A 21391-nucleotide genomic window follows, 5' to 3' on the forward strand; every position below is an offset into this window, starting at 1 on the left:
TGCGACAGATGATGTCGCGTCGGCCAACTCTTGCTGCCGTTGCCGGCGCTGCTGCTGCTGCTGCTGCTGATGATGATGATGATGATGATGCGTTCCCACCACAGACGCCACCGTACGATTGGTTTGGTAGGGCTGCGAATTACCGCTATTGGCGCCTTCACTGCGGTCCCTCCACCCGGTTTTCTTTGGTATTCGGGCTTCAACCGATGGCTTGAAGTTGAACGATGTCATTATGAATTATGGCCACAAAAATGGCAATTTCTTCCCGAAACGCACCTTACCATTTTCGAACCACTACACGAGTGTGGCGTGTATATATTTTTAGCCACAGCCGGCGTCGTTGATATGGCGACCAGCACACACCACCCGGCAATATCCTTCAGCGCCAGCTGACGCCTTTCGTTTCGGGAGCTCAGCTTGTGATGGTGGCAATTGATCTACGGGTAGGCCAATAGGCCCTTGGATAAACCTTCCGTTGATTGGCAATCAGTCTTTCGTGCAGCGTGCGTTTCAAATGTCCCTGGCATTGATGCTGTCCGGTCTGGCAGGCATCGTCATTAGTAAGAGGAGATTTTTCTGAACATCAACAGAAGGATCATGTAAAACGATCATTTTATTTTGTGAGGCCCCCCCAAAATGATCACAACCAAGGCAGAGCATAACTAATCCAAATGCATAAAGCAAGAGCTCTGTAAATTCTTCGAGTATTCTAATCCTTCTAAACATGGTGAAATCGTTACAACTGTGCCCTATAAAACGGATTAATATTACGAAATAGTTGCATCATTATTGATGAAAAATGTCTCATGCTTTTGATAGTAGTGGTCAAGTAAAGTGAACACACGATTGTAATGTAACCCAGATTCTCTAGAAAGGTTTTGAGATTTTGATTACAAGTCTATACTCGTGTCCTGCCAACACGGACGCTTGCACGCTTCAAATCAAAATGCTGCCTAGAGACAATAAAATGAACTGCTTAGGAACGCATTTTGATGCATTGGTCCGTAGATTCACATCGAAGCAATTAAAAATCAATTGATTGTCGTTTCTTTTGCATGCCATTGATGAACATCGTTTCCATTCCCTTCTTTTTAATCTGGAAGAAGCGCTAGGAATTACTTGCTTGATAGTTTGATAACTTTCCGCGTTGAATTGATCTAGTTTGATCAATATTGCGCGAAAACCTCAATTGATTCGCCGGAGTTCTTGAAGCTGCCGTGTCTTATAGCACGCAGCGCAAATCGCTAATTCCGTCACTGAGCGGTGCGTGTGGTATTAATATCAAACTGTGATTCTTATTCATCCTCGTTATTAGCTCATTAATCACTGCTCTAACAGGGCACGAACGTGAGCTACGGGTTTTACGTCTTCCATTAATATGTTGATGACAGCATCTCAATTGCTGCACCCAGCCCATTAATCCAAGGACCCGGCATAGCGTCTCATCGTAATCATCAGTTGAGTATAATAAAAAAAAAAATACTCCTATCAATTCCTCTTCCCGTGTAATTCGTTTCCTATTGAAAAGCCGGCAATAACAAACATGATTAGAGCAATAATTTCGGATAGGATTCCTCAACATACATTTTTATTGCATCTAAAGACAGCTTGTCGAGATATGGACGCATCTCTGCTGGTGGCACCTCGGGCATTGATTTCGCAATCAACAACGAAACATTGCAACAAACATAAGGGGTCGGTCCAGGTCATCAGGCACACACACACACACGCACACTGAGAATGATGTTCCTCTACTTCTTCCTCCAGTAGCTACTCGAACTTCCGCACAAAGTCCCGTTCTTTTTTCCTCCATGGTTTTCCCCTTTCGACTACGCGGCATTTCACAACAGTCCCACTCTCCGAGGTCACGCAGACGTGGACTGGGCAATCGTGCCCAGATTGACAGCGGTCCCGGGGGAGAAGAGCGTTTTAGTGAAGAGATTTGCGTGACATGCCACGGATGACGCATGGGCGCCGTTTCGCTTGAAATGACTCATAATGATGATGTATGATTTGGCACACAGGTAGCGATTGCATGACCTAGCTCACTAGCTGCTTGCCAGACGGATGGCTCCATTATGTGGATGGAAGGATGAAAATTCTATGCGGGGGACGCTCAACGTGTCGTTCGATCGTCTATTAGCCAACGATACTGCTTCAAGAATGATTGACCCAACAATTTCGTGATGCTTCTACTCTGGCCACTCTGGCTCTGTATTGCGTAGGTCAGCTTGTGAAGGTGACGTCCACGTCAAGACGCAGCGTCTCATTACGATGGTGGATTCGCTTTATGGCATTCTGTTCGCTCATAAACTGTTAATTAATTTTACGGCCAATCGAACGGTGCGCAGTGATGCAATCCTGCAAAGTCATATCTCTCTCTCCCTCGCTATATATATAAAGAAAGATAGTGTATATAATACATGGATGCGGATTGCGTTACGCTCATGATATCGATTTGTATCGAATGATGTAAGTCCCGGCATCGTCAACGTGTAGCAGCGTACCTTACCGGCCGACCGGCGTTGTTCCCTTTTGTGTACCAAGCTAAGCATTTTTGGCATCGAACAACAACGTGCCTAGCCTGCAGCTGTCTTACGTTTTGTTAATTTTGCAAATTTATCCCCTCAAAACCCTTTGGACGGCGGCGGCGGCGGTGGCAGCGGCGGCATCGGGTACTTGCTTTAGAAAGGGTCAACGAAGCATAACCACAACGCGATGCCGTCGTGCTATTGGCGTTCGTTCGGGCTGAAGTTCCACTTTTTGTTGGAACACAAGGGGTCTGTGCGTGGCACATGCTCCACTCGGTGGCAGCTGCCCGTTAACCGTTTCGCCAGCATAGCGAACGAACCGGCGAAGCAACGGTGCTGTGATGGTCAGTCAGATGTCCGTTTTTATTGGGTCGCCCTCCTTTCGATGACGACGTCGACGGGGAACAATGAGCCAAAGAAACGAAATTGTCCAACGAGTGCAGCTGCCTCATCATGCCTGGGATATCGTACGGAGTGTGGGGTTAATGGTAACGATGACTTCTTCATACTTTTATCCGACGGAGCAAGGGGAGCATAAACAGGTATTGTGAAAACACACAAAGGACATCAATGACGTCACCGTCAGCGTAGTTTCGGCGTCAACTACGTCAACCGATTCCCTATCCCTTGGGGGGAAATGCCCCCGGGTTCGGTCAAGTTCAAATGACCACGAACGCCCCAAAGGTGTGCTGTACCTGCTGGCTGGCAAACGCCAATCGATCGATCGATGCGACTGCATTTACGGTCACGGGAGATGTGGTTCCCTGCCCTAGAGAAAGAGAGAGAGCGAGAGATAGAGCGAGTGGACGTGCTATGACGTGCCGTGTCGAACGCTCTAGGGGCGCGTTGTTCTAGAAAAATCGATCGCCAGTTGATTATAAATGTAAAACACTTCTCCTTCGCCTGACATTAGCCGCGGCCCGCACACACCAGGTGAAGGTAGAACAAGCCCCTGCCCTTGTTGCGACCACAGAAAGTCAGAAAATATGCATAACATAGAGCACGTTATTGTTTCGAAATTGTTGTGTGTAGCGTTACACGCTGGGACTGTGTGTTGGGTGCATTACTCTCGCTCGAATCGTTATCGCTACCGATAGCTGCTCAGTACTCGGTCCCTGGCGTTAGAACGTTTTCCCTTCCCTTTACCTACTGGAAGTCACATCTTATTATATAAGATATCGGAAGCTTTTGCTCCTTTTTTTTGCTGCTCGCTGTGAAACAGACTGACTGACTGGCTCTGCCGCTCGTTGAAACGTGGTGAAGTACCACACGGTACGGGTTTTTGTGATAAGATAGCGAAGGAAAACATTTATAAAACTCAATATTTGTACTCGCACTCGCACTCAGGAAGCGCACTTTCGCAAGCGATTCCACCCATGCCCTTGGTGGCATGCTGGCATGGGCACTGTTGTGCGTCGCCGTGCGATAAGCGGATGTCTCTTTACCGTCCCCCGGGAGGAGGGAGGCGGGTAACCTGTTTTTGGGAAGTTTGTTTGTTATTTTCGTTTCAACATGTTTATTATATAGTGATCTGTTTGTACTGTTTTGAAGCGTTAGCATTAGTCCTTAATTAGTGTTTTGTATTTAGTCAATTGATAAACGATGATCACGTCCTTGATACGAAGTTGATCATCCGGGGTGTCGGTGCTTTGTCGACATTTAAATCTCCGGGATCGTATTTGTCACGTGCCTCGTTTATGGCGTCGTTGACTCGGCTTAATTGCGTTCCGCATTTTGATTAACATGGGCGAGCACTACTGGCGACGGAAACGGACACGTATCATGCCAATTGATGGTACCTGCTTTGAAGCACTTGATGAGCTTTGCTGCTTCTCCTAGCTTTAAATTCATGCCCTGGTGTCCCGAAACCATAAATGGAAACAATACGCCCCGGAAGATTATGCGTAAAGACCGAGGTAACTCCGCTGTCCGTCTAGTCGGTTTCACACAATCTTATAGACGGAGATCGTATTAGACGGATCCTATCGTTAGTGGCATGCTATTGCTTATGGTGTATTCATAATTGCCTCGCTTGGACCAGAACGTTGTACGATTGTAAACAGAAAGAAATCATTCCGCTCCAAGATGGTTCCATTAATCCATCAATTAGTTCCATTTCCTTTGGTTATTTCGGGTCAAAAAAGCACTTATTTTTGACGATTTTTAGTTAATAAACCATTCAACTTTATTTTTTCAAGTGAATGTCATATTAAACTACAACTTTTTAAGAATATCTGTTTCTATTTTGGTAAAGATTTGATCAAAACTACGTTAATGGCATCCAATCTAGACAGGCAAGTTCGTAAAAATGTACTTTTTGCGGTGCCAATCGTAGCCACGTGCCGGGTCATCAGAAATACTCAAATGAATATTCTTTTGTTAGACTATAAATTTATTCAGGTAGCCCCGTCGAGTTTTTGTTAAATTTCCCATTTTTCGATTTTTGGCAGATTTTTGAAGTAGGAAAAGTAATGCTTTTTTTCGATGTTGCCTTCAAAAATGAGTTTTACATAATTTAAAAAAATGCTTAAGAAAAAATATCAACAATTTTTACATTCGACGGGGCTACCTAGCAGTGTCAAGATTATGTGTTCAAAATTTCAAATCGATCGGTCAAGTAGTTTTCATGCTACGATGGGCTCCGACTTTGTAGATTACGTAGAAACGTAGATTTTAGGAAACGTGATTCAAAGTTGCGAGATGCATTGAGTCTTATATGAAAGGCAGTATTTCAAAAATCAATATCTTTGTCAGTTTGGCTTCGATTGATCCAAATAATTTACACAATACTCTTGAAAGGATGAGCACTCATAAAAAAAATAAAAAGTAAATTGCGAAGCATCCCCCCCCCCCCCCCCCCCTGAAGTGCTTCTGATCCTCTACTGATCTTCAAATCGATCGAGCTCCTATTTCGCTTTTACGGTTACGTATTTCTAAAAGAAATGTTTTGACGCTGCTTTAGAAATGCAATAAAACAACTATTTGCAATGGTTAAGCATTAGTTCGACTTAGTTTAGTTCGTTGTCTTTGCTCCGAATTAGTTTGATTCCATCCACAACGAGTACTCCTTCAGTAGTGCACTGAACCGATCCGATCGTGAAACACCGGCCGGTAAGAACAGGCGTTTATTTCGTCACGAATGACCAGCCACCAAGTGGGGTGTACGATACGCCCCTTCCCTGACTAGTGCAGGACGATCTTCCGGACGATCCGCTCGGTACAGTACTCCGTTACCGCAAAGCTCTCGTTCTTCACGCCATTTTGCACGCCTTCCCGATACGGTACGGTGCTTCAATCGCCGCCGCCGAGCGCGATCAATTGTTGTGCTTTGTTTACGCGGCGGCCGCCGTACGCGGTTTGCGTTCACGCAGCGATGCCAAGTGACCCGGGCAGCAACGCACAGCTCTGAGCCACGGACACGGCACAGATGACGCCTACCACTGATCGGTCAGGGATCAGGCAGGAGTGGTGTGAGGCCGGTACCGCGTTAAATGATTCTGCGGAAGAGTTCCGCCGCAAGCGTTGGCCGCTGGGGTCGCTTTGGCGCGCGCGGTCATTAAACTCTACGCAACGTAGCGACGAACGGACCAGACCAGAACCCCCGAGGCTAGGTGGCCGCAGGGGCCTTCCCTTTCTTTACCCTGGCTTCTGGGTGCGCTAGAACGAGAAGAAAGACTCTGTGTGTTCAACAGACAGGGACAGAGCGAGACGAGACTGCGGTCCGGCCGGCACTCGGACGGACGCTCGACGTCCATGACTTTGATCGAGCGCGTTGGACCGATCGAATCAACAACGCGCGCACGGTACGCCGCTGTGTGCGTCTCCACTATCTGCTGTGGTCACTCGGCGTCTAGCAGGTGATACGACGGCAGCTATGTGTGTGTGTGCGCACTCGAGTTGACAGACGATGTCGGTGATCGTCGTCGTTGTTGTCGTCGTCATCGATGTCAACGAAAGTACGAAGCGGTTTGCTAGCGGAGATGGAGAAAGAGTTAAGTTTTGGGAAGTGGATCGCTTGGCTACTGGAAAAGGGGAGCAACAAAAACCGGGGCAGTGCTGTGTAGCCGTACAACCGGAACACACCCAAATCAGGGAACGAGGTCACCAGGGAACGGCAAAAATTGGCAAACACAAGCGCTTGCTCCAGCGCGCCGGCACCAGCTGCTGTGCCAGTGACGACAAAGGAATCGCGGTGGAATCGTGTGTAATTGGCCGGCAGCACTAGTTCCCAGTGAGGGCGGTGGTTGCTCGCGGATAAAAGTCCGACTTCCAGCTCAACCCGTTAACTACCTACTATTCAACGTCTGACCGTTCATTAGACCGTTCGTCTGCGCATGTAATCCCCGTTGATCTGCAATTGCTCGCGGGTTGCTGGCCACTTGTTGCCATAACACTCTGCGGTACTCCTCCTCTGCCATCCCTGCTGCCATTCTTATCCATCTCTAAGGCGGCTGATTAGCGCGATTGCAGTGTGCTATCATTGTTGCTTCTTGCTGTGGGTGGTGCTGGATGCCTCCTCGCGATGCCCCGCGATACGATGAGACGGTACGATAGTTGCTGAAGCAGATTCTGTATGCAGCTCGCGGCCGGCCTGCCTGGCGTCAGACCTAATCCTTCATCTGCCTCTTTTGTGCCATTTCTAGCCATACTGACAAAGCGCGACAAAGAAGACGACAATGATGACGACGACGACGCGTTCAAGCTGAGCTGATGGTTAGACGAACGCGCGGCGCACGTCATGTGTTGTGGAAGCACTTCTAATGGCGTAGAACAAAGAGCCGGACTTCTTCTGGCCGGACACAAATCAAAATGATAGACGCGTCTCAAGAGCGCGCGAGCGCTGCTCCAGCAAGCAAGGTGTGGAGTGTTTGCTCTGTTTTTGGTCCTGCGCTAGCGTGTTAGTTGTCCACTTTCGGAGGCCGCGCGGTTCCTTGTGTCGCGACACTCGAGTCTTATCGGTGCTATACCGTTCGTTGTTGTACGTTTAGCGAAGCAACGCTTGTCCACCGTCGCCGTCTGGATGGTGGGTTTACCATTACCGGAAGCAATTTTGCTATCTTCTATTGCGGAGAAGGAAGAGGGAACCAACAGGCTCTGCGTGGCCTGTTGATTGTTTTATCACCGGTGGTGCACAATGTCAAACACAGAATAGAACGCGGAAAAGGAAAAACGGTATAGCGCATGCAGTTCTTGTTTGTTCGAACGCCTGCAATACGAAACGCCAATCGTTAACAGATGCCTCTGTTTTGACTATGTTATGTGTTTGTTATTGACTGTCAAGTTAGTTAGTTATCAGCTTGGGTATTTTGAGGAACGGCGTAGTTGTTGGCCCATTATCTGTCTAGCAGGGAGCGATGCACGTTCGTTCGTTCGCACGGATTCCTATTGCGTTTTGGCGGGGAGAGGCTTATGACGCCATTCTGTGATTGTGCATCGACTTATGCAATGACTTCATCGGATAATCATGGCAATAGTAAATGAAAATGATCACTTTACTGCACATTAACTGCTGACTCACATGTAGTTCAATGGCAAATTGTGACTGAAAAAGTCACAATTCGATCACTACTGATCGTATAACTATGTCTACTCATCTTTGTAGGTTGATTAAAACGTCTGCTCTAATATGATTTGTTGAAAGGAATGGTTTGCAAACCATTGAATGTTCAATGATGAGAAATGTTAGATTCGTGTTGAAGCTTTCAGCCCAACAATGCGCTCAATTGCTGACATAATTAGTGATTTGATTTTCTCAACTTCACCGAAAACCAAGAAGACGAAAACACAATTTCACCATAAAGGTGTAACACCTCTCATAATGGTACTTTCTCGTCGTCACGCGTCACCTAATGTTTGATTCGCGTGAGAATGCTATAAATAGGGAAAAGAAACACATCGCGTACATCGACGCTACGTGAGCGTAGGGCCTGCACATAGAACTACCAGACGAGATTGCATTCCGATTGCTGCTGATAAGCTCCAGCTACAATAAAACATGCTTCTCCTCCGTTAGAAATCAATAACACGCAGGGCAATAGAGCGTCTGTGTTGTGTCTGTGTTGTATGCACACAGCGGCAGTCAGAGAGCGTCTCACAGCTGATCTCTTCCGGGGGAAGGCGTCGTGCAGTCGTATGACTTAATCGTGGTGTGGGCTCCGTTCCATCATCAAAACACCTTAGAACGCAGATCGCGTCGACATCGCGGTAGTCGAGTCGGCAAGCTGACGTCAACTGCGCCATCATCCTCCGCTCCATCCGGTCTCCGCCTGTAAGTGCCTTTACCCCGTTCGTGACTTGTAATTACTAGGATTGCCGCATTGGTGGTGTGGAGACAACAGTGGCTGTACATGATGTACCCCGGTATGTGTGTACGTGTGTGTCGACGAGAGGTTGATCGATGGAACGACCTAGCGCCCAGGGTAGGCACTGCACTCTCCGCACCGTTATCAACCTTTAATCGATTAAGCCTTCAACGGATCTCGGAACGCGGACCGAGCAGAGCCGTGTGAATATTTGATTGCATTCTCGTGGGGTCGATGATTGCTGGTGTTCGTGTGCACACGACCCCTCCCTCACTACTCCTCTCTCCACCTTCCACGTGCCATGTTGTTGATCGATTCCTACTACTTAGTGGATTACGCTACGGCATTCGAGAGCAGTAGGAAGGAGTGTGTGTGGAAGGCCAAATGTCAATTTCTAGTGGCGCTTGCAAGACCAGTTGGGGACGCTCTTGGTAGTACTGACGGAAGTGTGTCGGAACGGTCCGCTGTAGACCAATTTTCATAATTCATAGTAGTAGCCCGCACGGAGGGGGACCCCTGAAGCTGTCTCATTACTTACTTATCAATCTTTAGCACGGAGTGATCGTGCAAGGGCTACTACTACGAATCCGGGAACCAGAAATCAATAAACTGTCCAACTAATGTTTGATTAAACAATCCGACGAAAGGGTCGATCGAGCGCACGGTTCTTGTTGATGTGTCGTTTCTTTTGGCCAAGCCGCCCGGACACGTTTTATGGTGGTACCGGCGGCGAGTATATTTATGGATTTGATGGTTCGAGTGATGACTATTCGACTCGTGGCACCCATAATGTCCATCGGAATCGTCGCATCGCGGCAGGGCATGTGTCATTGAACTCGAGTTCCACCCTGAGACGACGACGACACGTGGTGTTGGCTTTCGATGGAGCGCAGAGATGAAGAAGATGAAGTCGATCTTCTGGTCTGGCGTGATGGTCTTCCCTGGAAAGAACATTATTTGAATGTCTTAAGATAGAGAGCGGTGGTGGTGACGGTAGCTATGGATTCGAATGGTCGGTCGAACGTCGTAGGGTTAGCGAGGGTCTTCTAATGTCGATTCGTGCCGCACAAGGCGGATTCCGCTCTTTTCGGTCTCCTCTTCAGTTAGGTTTGGTTTATTTTTACTGACGTCGATCTTTGAGAAATCCGTTTCTGTTTGCTGGCTGGCGAGGAGCCTGTTCCGTCATTCCAGCATTCTCTTGTCTGGACAGTAGCATCGGATAAAAACTCCTCAGGCTTTCAAGTGGTACGCGGGTTACATTGTAAGCAAAACCAACATTACTGTAGATTTCCAAATGTTGTTGATCCGTCTAACTTGCTCCGACTTCTCGGAACCGTATCACGACTTTCATTCATGCACATGATGATCGCTATCATCATATCGCGCAATCTCAGTGTCTCTTTGCTCTTTGCGGCTATAAATAAGAGGACACTTTTCTCGAACAATTTATTCCCGATTATTGCTCCCACAACAGCAGCAGCAGGAGCAGCATTGAAGCACTCGATGCCCGCCGCCCTCTTCAGGCGACTGAATGTCAGAGTTATCATAATTTACGATTGAACGAATGTAGATGATAGAGACTCAAGAACGATCATCGTACCAGTCGACACAGAGAGAGAGACCCCACTGTTACCCCAATCGCTTCCAGATGTTAGTTGAAGTACACTTCACCATCGCACCACGTCTGCACGGAATCATCATTGCGGGAGATGAACCGCCAATGGGGCCGAAGTCCACATAATCCACATAATCTATTTCGGCTTCACGGCGCAGACACCACGGGGACCACGCTGTGTTCCAATTTATATTATTATTTCTTTTTTAATCCGATAAACTTTGTCTTTTCTCGATGCCACCGCGGTGGGGGTTCGGTGGCCTTGCCCTGGCTGGCCGGGCTGCAGATTTGTCGGATTTGCGGTCATCATCAGCAAGGATTTGATCGTTTGTGTCCCCCAGCACACGCAATCATGCGTCTACCAGTCTTTTTTGGGCTCGAGGGGATGTGGAGGGCTAATGCAACAATTACCACTCGCGAAGTGATCCATCTCGGCAGGTTTTCTTGGCAATTTCTTTTCGAGGGCACCCATCTTCCATCTTACCACTCTATCTTGGTTATTGTTTCTGCACGTTTGTTTGGAAGCAGAAGCGCGCACCATTGGGTCACCGCCTTCTTAGTCGTCGTAGTCGCCGTCGTCGCGTATTTTGTGGTCGCTTTTCCACGCTTTTTTTTCCACCGCGAAATGAGAGCGCAGCGCCCGTCGCTTTCCTTTCCTATTTTGCCTTTGCATAGCTCACGTTTTGAAGGCCAACACTGCTGCTGCTGCTGCTGATTTGGTGGGAAACCAGTCCGCAATCGGCCGTGATTCGCAAAATTATGGCAGCAATAGTTGTTGCGTGAGAGTTCGAGCTCGTCTCGTCGTCGTCGTCGTCGTCGGTTTTTTGGTGGAGCGAAAAACAATTTAAAACCATTCCGTCTTGAGGGCTCCTCTAACCATGGTTATGATGGTGCGTGCGGCTAATGCGCACTGGGAGGAAAAAGGGCTGTTTGGACGCTTGATTTGCTATGCTGATCATAATTCATACATTTGCTGGGCTCCAGCTCTTAATGCTGCTTTCGCTGCCCATCTCATAATTCTCTCCCTTTCTCTCTTTCTCTTTATTTGCAGAACTGACGGCACAGAGTCTCCGATAATCACGGAGAGTGATGCAGACACAGATAAACCCCGCGTGAGATACGGCGAACTGGTGATACTAGGGTAAGTGAAACGCATAATCGCACCGCGCTCTCGATGCTCACTCGTCTTATCGTTGTAGGTTTTATTTTGGTCCGTTGGGTCGAGGTCACCTCCCCTGTGTATCGGGTGTTGTGCCGCCTGATTTCGCCTGATTTTGTGCCCCGAATCCGGAAACTCAAAGTTCATCTATCCATTTTGGATTGGAATGTGTTATCTCTTGAGATAACTCTCTGCAATCTGTTGGCCAAAGATTTGCGCGGGGAGCTTCCAAAATGCACCTTGGATTCGCGGGAAAATCCCTCACGAAACAGAACGGGGAGGACAGACTTATCGGGAAGCGATTTCATGCGGGAATCGCTTGCCATTACCCATAAGTGGGTTCAGAGCAGAGAAGAAAGTGAACCTGGAGGCGAGTTTTCCTTTCGATTTTCTCCACCGACACACTTCACAACCATATCATGACTGTTTGGGTGACTGGAGCGTGTACTGTTCATAGTTATAGAGGAAGAGAGCGAGAAAGGGCATCCAGATATCATAGAGGGTAAATCATGATATGTTTGTGTGCCGCTCTCTTTCTCTCTCACACAGTCAAAGATGAAACGCGAAAGGAAAGCAAGAATGACCCGGAGGCGAAAACAAAAAATGGGCCACCATTAGTCTGCGACCCCCGAGGTTCGCGTGCCCGGCACGATTGATTCGTGAGGATTCGTGATCGAGCTGAGTCCGAGGCGCGAAACTGAGTTGTAGTAGGGGTTGGGGACTTGAGGCCAGAGTGACGTGTTTGCTCCGGTTTTGTCTGTGAAGCCATTGCGCCGATTTATGGCCGGTTCGTCGTGCTTCGTGGCCGATCACCTCCGCTCCCAGAAATTCCCTTTCTCTAACCTCTGGTGGTGGTGGTGGTGGCCAAAGAACTTTCGAGAGACCCCAATACGTCAATACAGTCTCGTGTGCGGGCATGATTGTAGTAAGGGCGCCATATTGGACAGTGGGTGATCGAACCGACCGAACCGGGAACCGGTTCCACCCAGGGCTCGGGTGGATCAATGGATGTCCCCTTAGACGGCTGGCCGGCTTGGTTGTTGGCTGGTTGGCTGGGGAGAAAGAGAGATGCTCATGTTCGTGTTGTTTGTTTTTATGATGGATACGGTGTGGTCCACGGAGTTGTTGTTTCGTGGTCTCGCTTTGTATCGAGTGCACTCACGGGCGGACGTGGTGTCGATGCTTAGAAGTTACGTCCATAAATCAGGCTGGACTGATCTCGTCGTTGTCGCTTCATTTTCGCCTTAAACTGTCCTGAAAAGGTGATTCCATTTTATGCTTCCACATCCACGATTGTTCACTTTTGTGACAATAATTTGTAGGAACCATATAAGCCACAAGGGAAGATACGAAGGACGTTGCAGAAACCACAGCAACCAAGGGAGTTCTTCAGGGGATTATCTCTATCTCAAGTCCCTGCCACGTTTTCCGGAAACCCTTCTCGCGCTACCATCACATTGTAACCGCAAAGTTGCTACATTGTCTTCAAATTGCATAATTGTCCGCTGCAAATCCTCGGTGGAATTGCTCTGACCATGCGGAGGGAACAGATTTACCAACTGCTGGATCCCGGATGAAACCAATCCACCCCCGGGCCGCTGGGTTTTTTTTTAATTTTATTTTAGTTAGTATTGTTGCTGCTGCTGCTGCTGCTGCTGGACCTGCGTGCAATGTCTGAGTACTGACCACTCGAAAGGGTTTTCTCGAGGGCTTTTACGTTCACGTTCTGCGCCAGTTCCCCAGCGCAAAAGCCCCGGCCCCGGCTGCTCTCGAGGCTAACATTTTGACGTGACGTAGCTTATTGTGGTGGTAAGCGGCGGTTCTAGCGTCCGTCGACTCGCTCTTCGAATCGTATGCTCTGTGGCACTCTGTGGTCCGTCAACTCCAGCTCCACTCGCGCCACGTCCTCCCCAGCAGCCACACCGACGAACGTATTTTTAATCCGTCTTCCATGATCCTCCATCCTCTTTCTTCCGTGTGATGGGCATGTTATGCGTGTTACAGCGAGACTGATCCGTTCGCCGCTCTTTCGGTTGGTTCGGTTCTCCTTCGCACGATTCGTTATGGCCGCCAGCTGTTATGTTGACTCTCGGGGCACTCTCGCTACGCCCCGGACAATGTAGGGCTCTGTTGTTGCTGTTGCTGCCGCTGCTGTTGTGATGGCTTTCGCTTCACGTCGTTCGTTTGATCGGTCTATGGCTGTGCGTGTGTGTGTGCGCGTGTTTGTGGTCTGGAACTGTTTGAGGATCGCTTGAAGCGATCCTCCAAAGTCGTCGAAGGAGAGAGGAAAAAAAAAAGAAATACCGACCAACGACCGCGCACAATTAACGCATCGGAGAGATTGGCTTCGTTCTGAGGCGTCTCTTGGATCTCCGGCGGCACGCACGCAGCGGAGGACGACGGGCCTTTGGAATCGGTTCTGCGTTGGAATTAAAAATCATCAATCTCGTGGATCTCTCTTTCGCGCGCTCCCTCTTTCTCCGTCTTCTCCGTTGACGGATTTCGGTCGCACCCTACCGCACCGCTTGTCTCGTGAAGGTTTTAGCTCATTATCAACCGACAATTCCCTTCGCCCGAGCCCGAGAAGACCTGGGCCTTGAATGTCTTCGACGCTTTTGGAAGCGGAATCGTCCAAGATCTCTACCCAGGGAGTTTGTCCGTAAACAACGATCAGTGTGTGTGTGGTTAAAGGAGCAAGGGGCACGCGTGCTGCCTTGTCCAATGGTACATCATGCCGCCGACGACCATAGATCTGGAGATCTTTCAAAGACTCCACTTTGGTCAAATGTCCAAATGTCTTAGACGAAGATCGTCACTGAATAGAATCGAGGATCGTCAGCAAACCAATGCTCCGGATAGGAACGTATGTATGCGTCTGTGTTGCTTGTGTGTCGCTCAGTCTGGCTTGAAGAAAGGCAAGATGTGGGGGGACCAAGAACGTAAAAATAAATGAGAAAATGACGGGGAGGGAGGGTATTAAGCTTCTCTCGTCTGTGAGTGAGCCCCCCGGAGGCCGGACCGGGGTCTGTGCGGTCGGCCTCCGAAACTCGTTTCAGATTTCGAAGGAAAGATTACGCTGAGAGATACTAAATTTAATTTAGTACGTCTTAGCTTATGCTCCTTCGCTGCCAGCCGCCCAACTCTTCCGCGGGGCATGCGGAATCACCTTCCAAGAACTGGCTCCGAGGTGCGGGCTGTTGTTTTGGTTCCTCAAACCTACCAAGCCGACCAAGCCAGTCTCCATTGAATGGCAGTAAACATCGTGGTTGGTTGTCGTCGATCGAGAATTCGTCAATGGCGATACCCTGGCGTTGGTCGAAGTCAGCAATAGCTCTCAACAACAACAGCAACGAACAGGATCGATGAAGAAACTCTTGCTGCTGCTGCTGCTGACTCAAAGGGAAGTCGATGAGGAAAGAAGGAAGACATAAGAGGCTTCCAGCGGCGGTCTCGGCTTTTGCTGCCAACGGTCCTGGACTTGGGTTGTTTTTTTCCAAATTAACTTTCGAAGATTGATTGAGAATGACTTTCGCATTCTAGACCAACGGGGATCCTGTTTCTGTGTTTGTGATGCTCTGTGTGTGTGTAACTGGCGCACGCGGCCACTCCACCTTTTAGGCCATGGTAAAAATCACCTTCTTCTTCTCCAACTATTAAACGATCTCCCTTGGGATCGCTCGCGACGAACCGCCCAGAAACGAAGATCCAAAGGAGGGCCTCTCCGGAAGGTAACTCTCATAAAACATTATTAAGTAAATCCTCTGCGCTGCTGCGTGTGCGTCGTGGCCCTGTGGTTTGCCTCGGTGGGACTCTCGGTTCAGGTTTTGGGATGCGTTGTTTGATTTCCGGGACACACCACCCCAGGGGCGGCTGTTTCCTTCAATAGACACACCGGGGGACATAAAGACGGACTGGAACTTGAAATAAAAGAGGAATTCAGATCTTCCAAGGATCGTTTTATGGGGAAAGAGAGAGAGAGAGAAAGGAGGGGCGTTTGTTTGTGTGGCCTTCAATTTATGTTCCCTTAATGCGTCCTTCTGCGAAAGCGAGGCGCGCGCTTTTTCACCTCGTAAAGGTGTGTCTTTACGACTCTCGCACTGGCTAAAACCACCGGACGATGGACAAACCCAAGAAAGAACCCAAGGTGACCTAAGGCGACGTACACACACACACCTCCGTCATCGTCGTTGACTTGTCTGGGACGAGGTGGTTGGATGAATAATGATGGCCATAATGATGATGTCTCGATTCTCCGGTCCCACTCCGGATCGATATAAGCCAACGACGACGACCCAAGGACAACCGGCAGATGTCCTATTCCGTACGATTCCGTTGTCTCTCTTCCATGGCTCCACTGATAATCCTCACCAAACCGCACGTGGAAGGATGATTGGAGTGGCGCAAAGGAAGGATTGAAAGGGTCATAATCAGATCCAAATTGTTTCTTCCCTAAATGTGGTCTCCGTTTAGCTGAAGCTCATGTTTCTACTATTCTTCTACTCGATCACAGCTCAATTCCCTCGTTGTTCTTCTCTTCCGTTGCACCAACATTCTATGCTGTCCGCAATGATGGTCCAGCCTGCCCGGTTTATAATTGCCGTTAATGCGCAGGTACTGCTGCTGCTGATGATGCACGGCACGGCGCGTCCCTAATCCGTTTAACCTGCGTCTCACTGTAGCATTATCTCACATCATTACATCATGTTCGTGATGGACACATGGACCCGTGGCGCGTCCATGGACGATTTGCGGTTATGACAGACACGCACGAGCTACACGCCGCTACACGATGCCGCTTGTAGTCCGCTTGGATGGCAACAGCGGCCCATCATATGTTTCGGGTGCAGCAGCAACAACAAACCCGAAGAGCCCTCCACGTCGCGTCTATGTGGGTTATGCGGTAGTCCACATTCCTAACCCTCTCCAAGGGTCTAGAAATTGGCCTCGATGCTCCACCGAAGACGACAAAGGGTCTATGCATTAGCGCTGTTTGAAGTTGCGTCCACACCAACAGCCAGCCCGGTTCCAAACGATTAACTTTTTGCCCTCCAGCCGTCCAGACCTTTTTGTTAGTGGAAAAAAAATGTTTCGCGAAACCACCGGCACCCAAGAAGAACCAGATGCACTTAAAGTTGGCGACTGGCCTTGGACTGGGGTCCTCCTTTCGCCTTCCCCCCCTCAGGGCATATGGTTCAGCATATCTAATGTGGCGAAGAGGAAAATCAATATCCCCCGCGAAGCGTTTTCAGGGATGAGATTTGCTGCTGCTGCACGGATCGAATCGATGGCGCTGATGGTTGTGTCCCCGTTCGAGCGGTTGCTACCGACGGTTGGTCGTTTCTTAGCCGTGCAGCCGTGGCCAACCAGACGAACACGAGCACTACTAAGCGCTGTACCGACAGCGGCGGGCCTTGAGAGCTAGCTTTGTCCTTCACCTGGTCATGATGGAGCCGGATCGATGCCAGGATGTCGGTTGGTTGGTTGGTTGGTCGTGGTTTTTTTTGTTGCTTCAAATTCCTTGGCCAACACCATCTTCTCTTCGTGTACGTGTGTGTTTGGAGTTTTCGCGAAAACGAAAATCCCCGCGAAGAAGCGAACGGAAGTTGCGGTGGCGTGCTGCGTGTGTGTTGTGTTGCGGTTTGCGTTTTCCCTTCCGTCCTTCGTTTCGGCTCAGTCCTGATGATGGTCGGTCGGTCGGTCGGTCGGTCAGTTAGGTTGGCTTTACGAGCATTATGAATTCGCGTTCGTTTCTCCTCGTCCATTTCCTCTTGGCCGACGAGATTCGGTCAAGTGAAACGAATTTGTGTTGCTGCGATGTTTGTAAGTCAAGGCTGCAGCACTTCTAGACGTTTGTAGAGGTAAAGAAGAAGATGGTGGATTCTTAATGTGGATGGAATCACGTCACTCGCACGGCACCAGCAGCAGCAGCAGCATCGCCGTAAGCGGGTTTGTGGCGCGTGTAATTGGAAACTCATGGTAATATCGGCCGGCCGGATTGGCCACTTGGTACTGCGGCCTTTCGATTCACGCGCCACCAGTTTGTTCTAGAGGGGATGCTCCATCTTGACACGGTTTGCAGCTTTTATTGAACGTGTCGTTTTTTTTTCTTCTATAAAATATTCATCAAAACGCGACCATCAAACCGACGAGTGGTGCGCAATCGGACGGACGAAACAACCGACATCACAACCTGAACTCGATGGTGTGTATCACATTACGGTTCGGTTGAATCCGTGGCACTTAATTGCCGAAATCTGCCTCCAGAGTTCTCTCTCTCTCGCTCTGTGTTTAATGAGGTGATCCCAAACTAGTTGGCGAACGCGCGCAAAACCAGAGCACCGGATGTAGTGTCCATCCGTCCCGGAGGGGGGAGGGATGGATTGTGGTAATTCGATACCACACCCGTGTGGCCAGTGATGTCCTTTTCTTGGCCCGACTGTTGAGCTTCCAAGACAATCGCGTGGTGGAAAAGAATTTGACTAATGAGATAGCCCTTCTTCACCCTCATTATATGGTGCTGCGGACCGCTTCGGTCTTTTTGGATTCGCCCGAAAGTTTTCGGACCCCCCTGTCCCTCTCCTTTATCGGTCACCACCATCGGCACCATCTGAAGGTCTGAGAGGAGATCAATCGCAGCACTGACCTTACTGGACTGAATGTGGTGGCAAAAGCGTATTAATCATTCGTCTCGTTATCTCTCTCTCTCCTCGCTCTCTTCTCGTTCCATTCCAGATATAATGGCTTTCTACCACAGGGCGATCGTGGCCGGCGTCGATCGAAGTTCGTCCTGTACAAACGGGCGGAACCGAACGGCGTCAAACGCTCGAAACACTACATCGTCCAGTCGCCCCAGACGTCGCAAGCCATCCTTAACGCCAAGCAGCACTCCATCTCGTACACGCTGTCCCGCAGCCAGGCCGTCATCGTAGAGTACAAAGAGGATCCGGACACAGACATGTTCCAGGTAGGTGCTTGCAGGACCGGAATCTCTTTTTTTTCTACCACCATCTTCTTGAGGCACTCTTCCTCCGGATATCGTACATTATAGGCTCCCCCTGCTATTAGAGGCGGTCAGAATTCGATTCTCCCCCCACTCCGCGGGCACTAGTGTCTCGCCTTTCACCGTTTTGTTGAACTTTCCGGTCGAATCCACCTTCAGTGATTAGATCTTCCGTGGAAGGAATTCCACCTGTGGCGCGTGCGGTCTGTCTTCCTGCGAATCTCTTCACTTTGGCCCCCTGGGGGGCCCAAGACGACGGGGTTAATGGGTGGTTACCGGGTCGCGCCCCCTACCGAGGACTCCGACTTTTTTGTCTGGATCTTGCGAGACCTCTCTCGCGATCTGCGCCAAAAAGTGTGTCACCGTTTCCTGTTCGCTTCGTAATTACTGGACGTTTAGTTCCGTCGTGCTGAACGCGAGATAACATGCAGCTCTCTCTCTCTCTCTCTCTGTCGCTTTCTAGCGACACCTTTTGTGAGGATTTCGTAAGGTGAGGCGTTTGTGGTGAGGACAGCGATTAGATGATAAGCAAGCGGCCTACGACGGGTTTCCCATTGAACTTTGTTTGGGTTTTCCCATGAGCAGCGCTCTCCTTCCTGTCTGTCGGTCTGTCTGTTTCACGAAGGTCATGCAGTGCGGTGCGCCATAAACGAATTGTTTGTCTGAAACGGAACTGCACTGTTGTTGTGAAACATACGGGGAGTTTTGCGAAATGTTGGCGCCCCGTTTGTTGGGCCCTGGGAAAAGGTGTAACACGTCACCGTGTTCGCGCTGCTGCTGCATACTACTACACTGGGGACAGTCCGCGTGTGGTTCACTTACTACAACACCCAAGCTTCTGGTGCTCGATGCTCCGGTGAAGTTGTTTCTCAAAATGTTTTCCCTCCCAATCCCTCTACTTTACCGTGCCAGAGAGAAGGTGTGTGCGACCGGAACGTGACCTCTTCACCGTTGCACATGCACTCAGGCACAGGCGTGCATGCGATGGCCTTCGGCAGCCGCGGGTTAAGGTGTCGCGTAGCAACGTGGAAGGAGCACGTCGTCGCCGTTTGTGCAGCTTCATTGCAGCTTAGCTGAGATTAATGATCAACAAACAAACGCCTCGCTGGTGACGCCTCGGCTTGCTTCGTTTTCTCCTTTTTCTCGTTGCTCGGTGCATTATTATGTTTTGCTAGCGACACCCCCAGACTCGGGACCGGTTGCGTGTTGCACGTCGGTTGTTGCATTGCCCGTGGCCACAACAGTGCTCAAGAATCTACGACGACCGTTTCCTCGTTTGTCGATGGCTTAGGCTTATCGCCATGCTGGTGGCCGGTCGGCTGAACGTTCCGGAAACATCAAATTGATGGACGTATTTTTCATTCCCGCTTTTCCCGGGCGTCGTTGTTCTTCCTTTCGGAAGAAGTTTAAATGTTCTCTCTGTTGGGCGAAGTGAGAAAATGATTTTGAAAATCCCGATGGATTCCATCAATATACCACCGGCACCGCACGGGGAGGAAATGGAGCCCATTAGGAACGGGGGTTTGGTTCTAACTGGGTCGATCCCATAAATCCACGGCGGAAGGTAAAGAGGAACGATATTTTCCGGCTTAATGAAATCGATAGTTCCGTTGCTGCTGCTGTTGCGCCGCCGACTAAGTTGCGTGTTTGCAAGGAGAGGGATTAGTCCCATAAATCATCCAGCTATCAGCCAGGGCATTATCATCGTGATGGTTTCACCACAAACTCTTCACCCTTGGATGGATGTGTTCTTCTTGTGTGTTTGTATTGTTTGCGATCAGTATCAGCTAGATTCGCGTCGCTGAGCGCGTTTGAGCGGCAGTTGACTGTTATCAATAGTTGATAGTTTCGTTTTTTTTTTGGTATGCGGTCCTCGTAAAGGAAAGAAGTTTACCACACCACCTTCACAAGGCCACAGTACCATCGGCGTTTCAAGGTAATATCGAACCACAATTAGGTCACGATATAGAAGGTCATGTGCGTCACGGTGTTACTCGATAAGCGTGATTCCATCGATGCATGTTGCGTTAGAAGTAAATGTTGAATGACTGAACCGTACAATGCCATAAGGGAATCTTCTTCTATATATAGGAATGAAAGTTGCGTACTTTCGAACGCCCATAACTTGAGAACGGATGATTTCGCTCATGCTTGCCACCATGAATTCCTCTTGCTATGCTTCGTGTTTATACGTTGAGAAATGTTACGAAAATTCTGTCCTTTTATGGCAAATTGAAACCCTTTTTTGCACTGGCTTTCCACTTCACTGCTTACTTGATTTGATATTATTTCAAAACATTGGATGATATCCTTTTAGCTCAATGCATACTTCGATGAATTCAACATTCTTACTCTAATTTGATCATCATCGCCTACTGGGGTATTTTTATTTTCTGCACCCATCAGACCAAAGAACGATTGGTTTGTGTAAATAATGGAAGATTGGTTGATTCGCGACTTTGTCTTGGAACGGAGATTCAAGGAACGGAGAAATGGTTTGAGTTTGGTGACTATTGTGGTTAGAACAAAAATTAAGAAAATAATCAAAAGATCAAGTATAGGATTGCGCAATCGAAATTCAAGAAGGCTTCAAGAGTCGAGTTGCAGAACGAAGTTTGCTCGATCAACTAGTTGAAGATAAAGAATAAAGATTTAAAAATGATTCTCTTACTTATCTGACATATTTGATCAAAATCCACACATGACTGATTTGCATTTGATGGGCAGTAATGGTGTATTTACAACAAAAAATCATCGCCTTGATACGGTTTTGTTAAACGAAGA

General features: G+C 48.9%; 1 protein-coding gene across 1 annotated transcript in view; it reads left to right on the plus strand.

Annotated features, from left to right (window-relative positions):
* LOC125948352 (protein pellino) overlaps positions 1-21391 on the plus strand; it is a 40522-nt gene that overhangs the window by 4678 nt on the left and 14453 nt on the right. The window contains exons 3-4 of the mRNA XM_049674316.1: positions 11500-11589; positions 18340-18571. Coding sequence (XP_049530273.1) covers positions 11500-11589; positions 18340-18571 — 322 coding nt within the window. The remainder of the gene's footprint in view (positions 1-11499; positions 11590-18339; positions 18572-21391) is intronic.

The sequence above is a fragment of the Anopheles darlingi genome, chromosome 2, assembly GCF_943734745.1.
Source record: "Anopheles darlingi chromosome 2, idAnoDarlMG_H_01, whole genome shotgun sequence".
Classification (NCBI taxonomy): domain Eukaryota; kingdom Metazoa; phylum Arthropoda; class Insecta; order Diptera; family Culicidae; genus Anopheles; species Anopheles darlingi.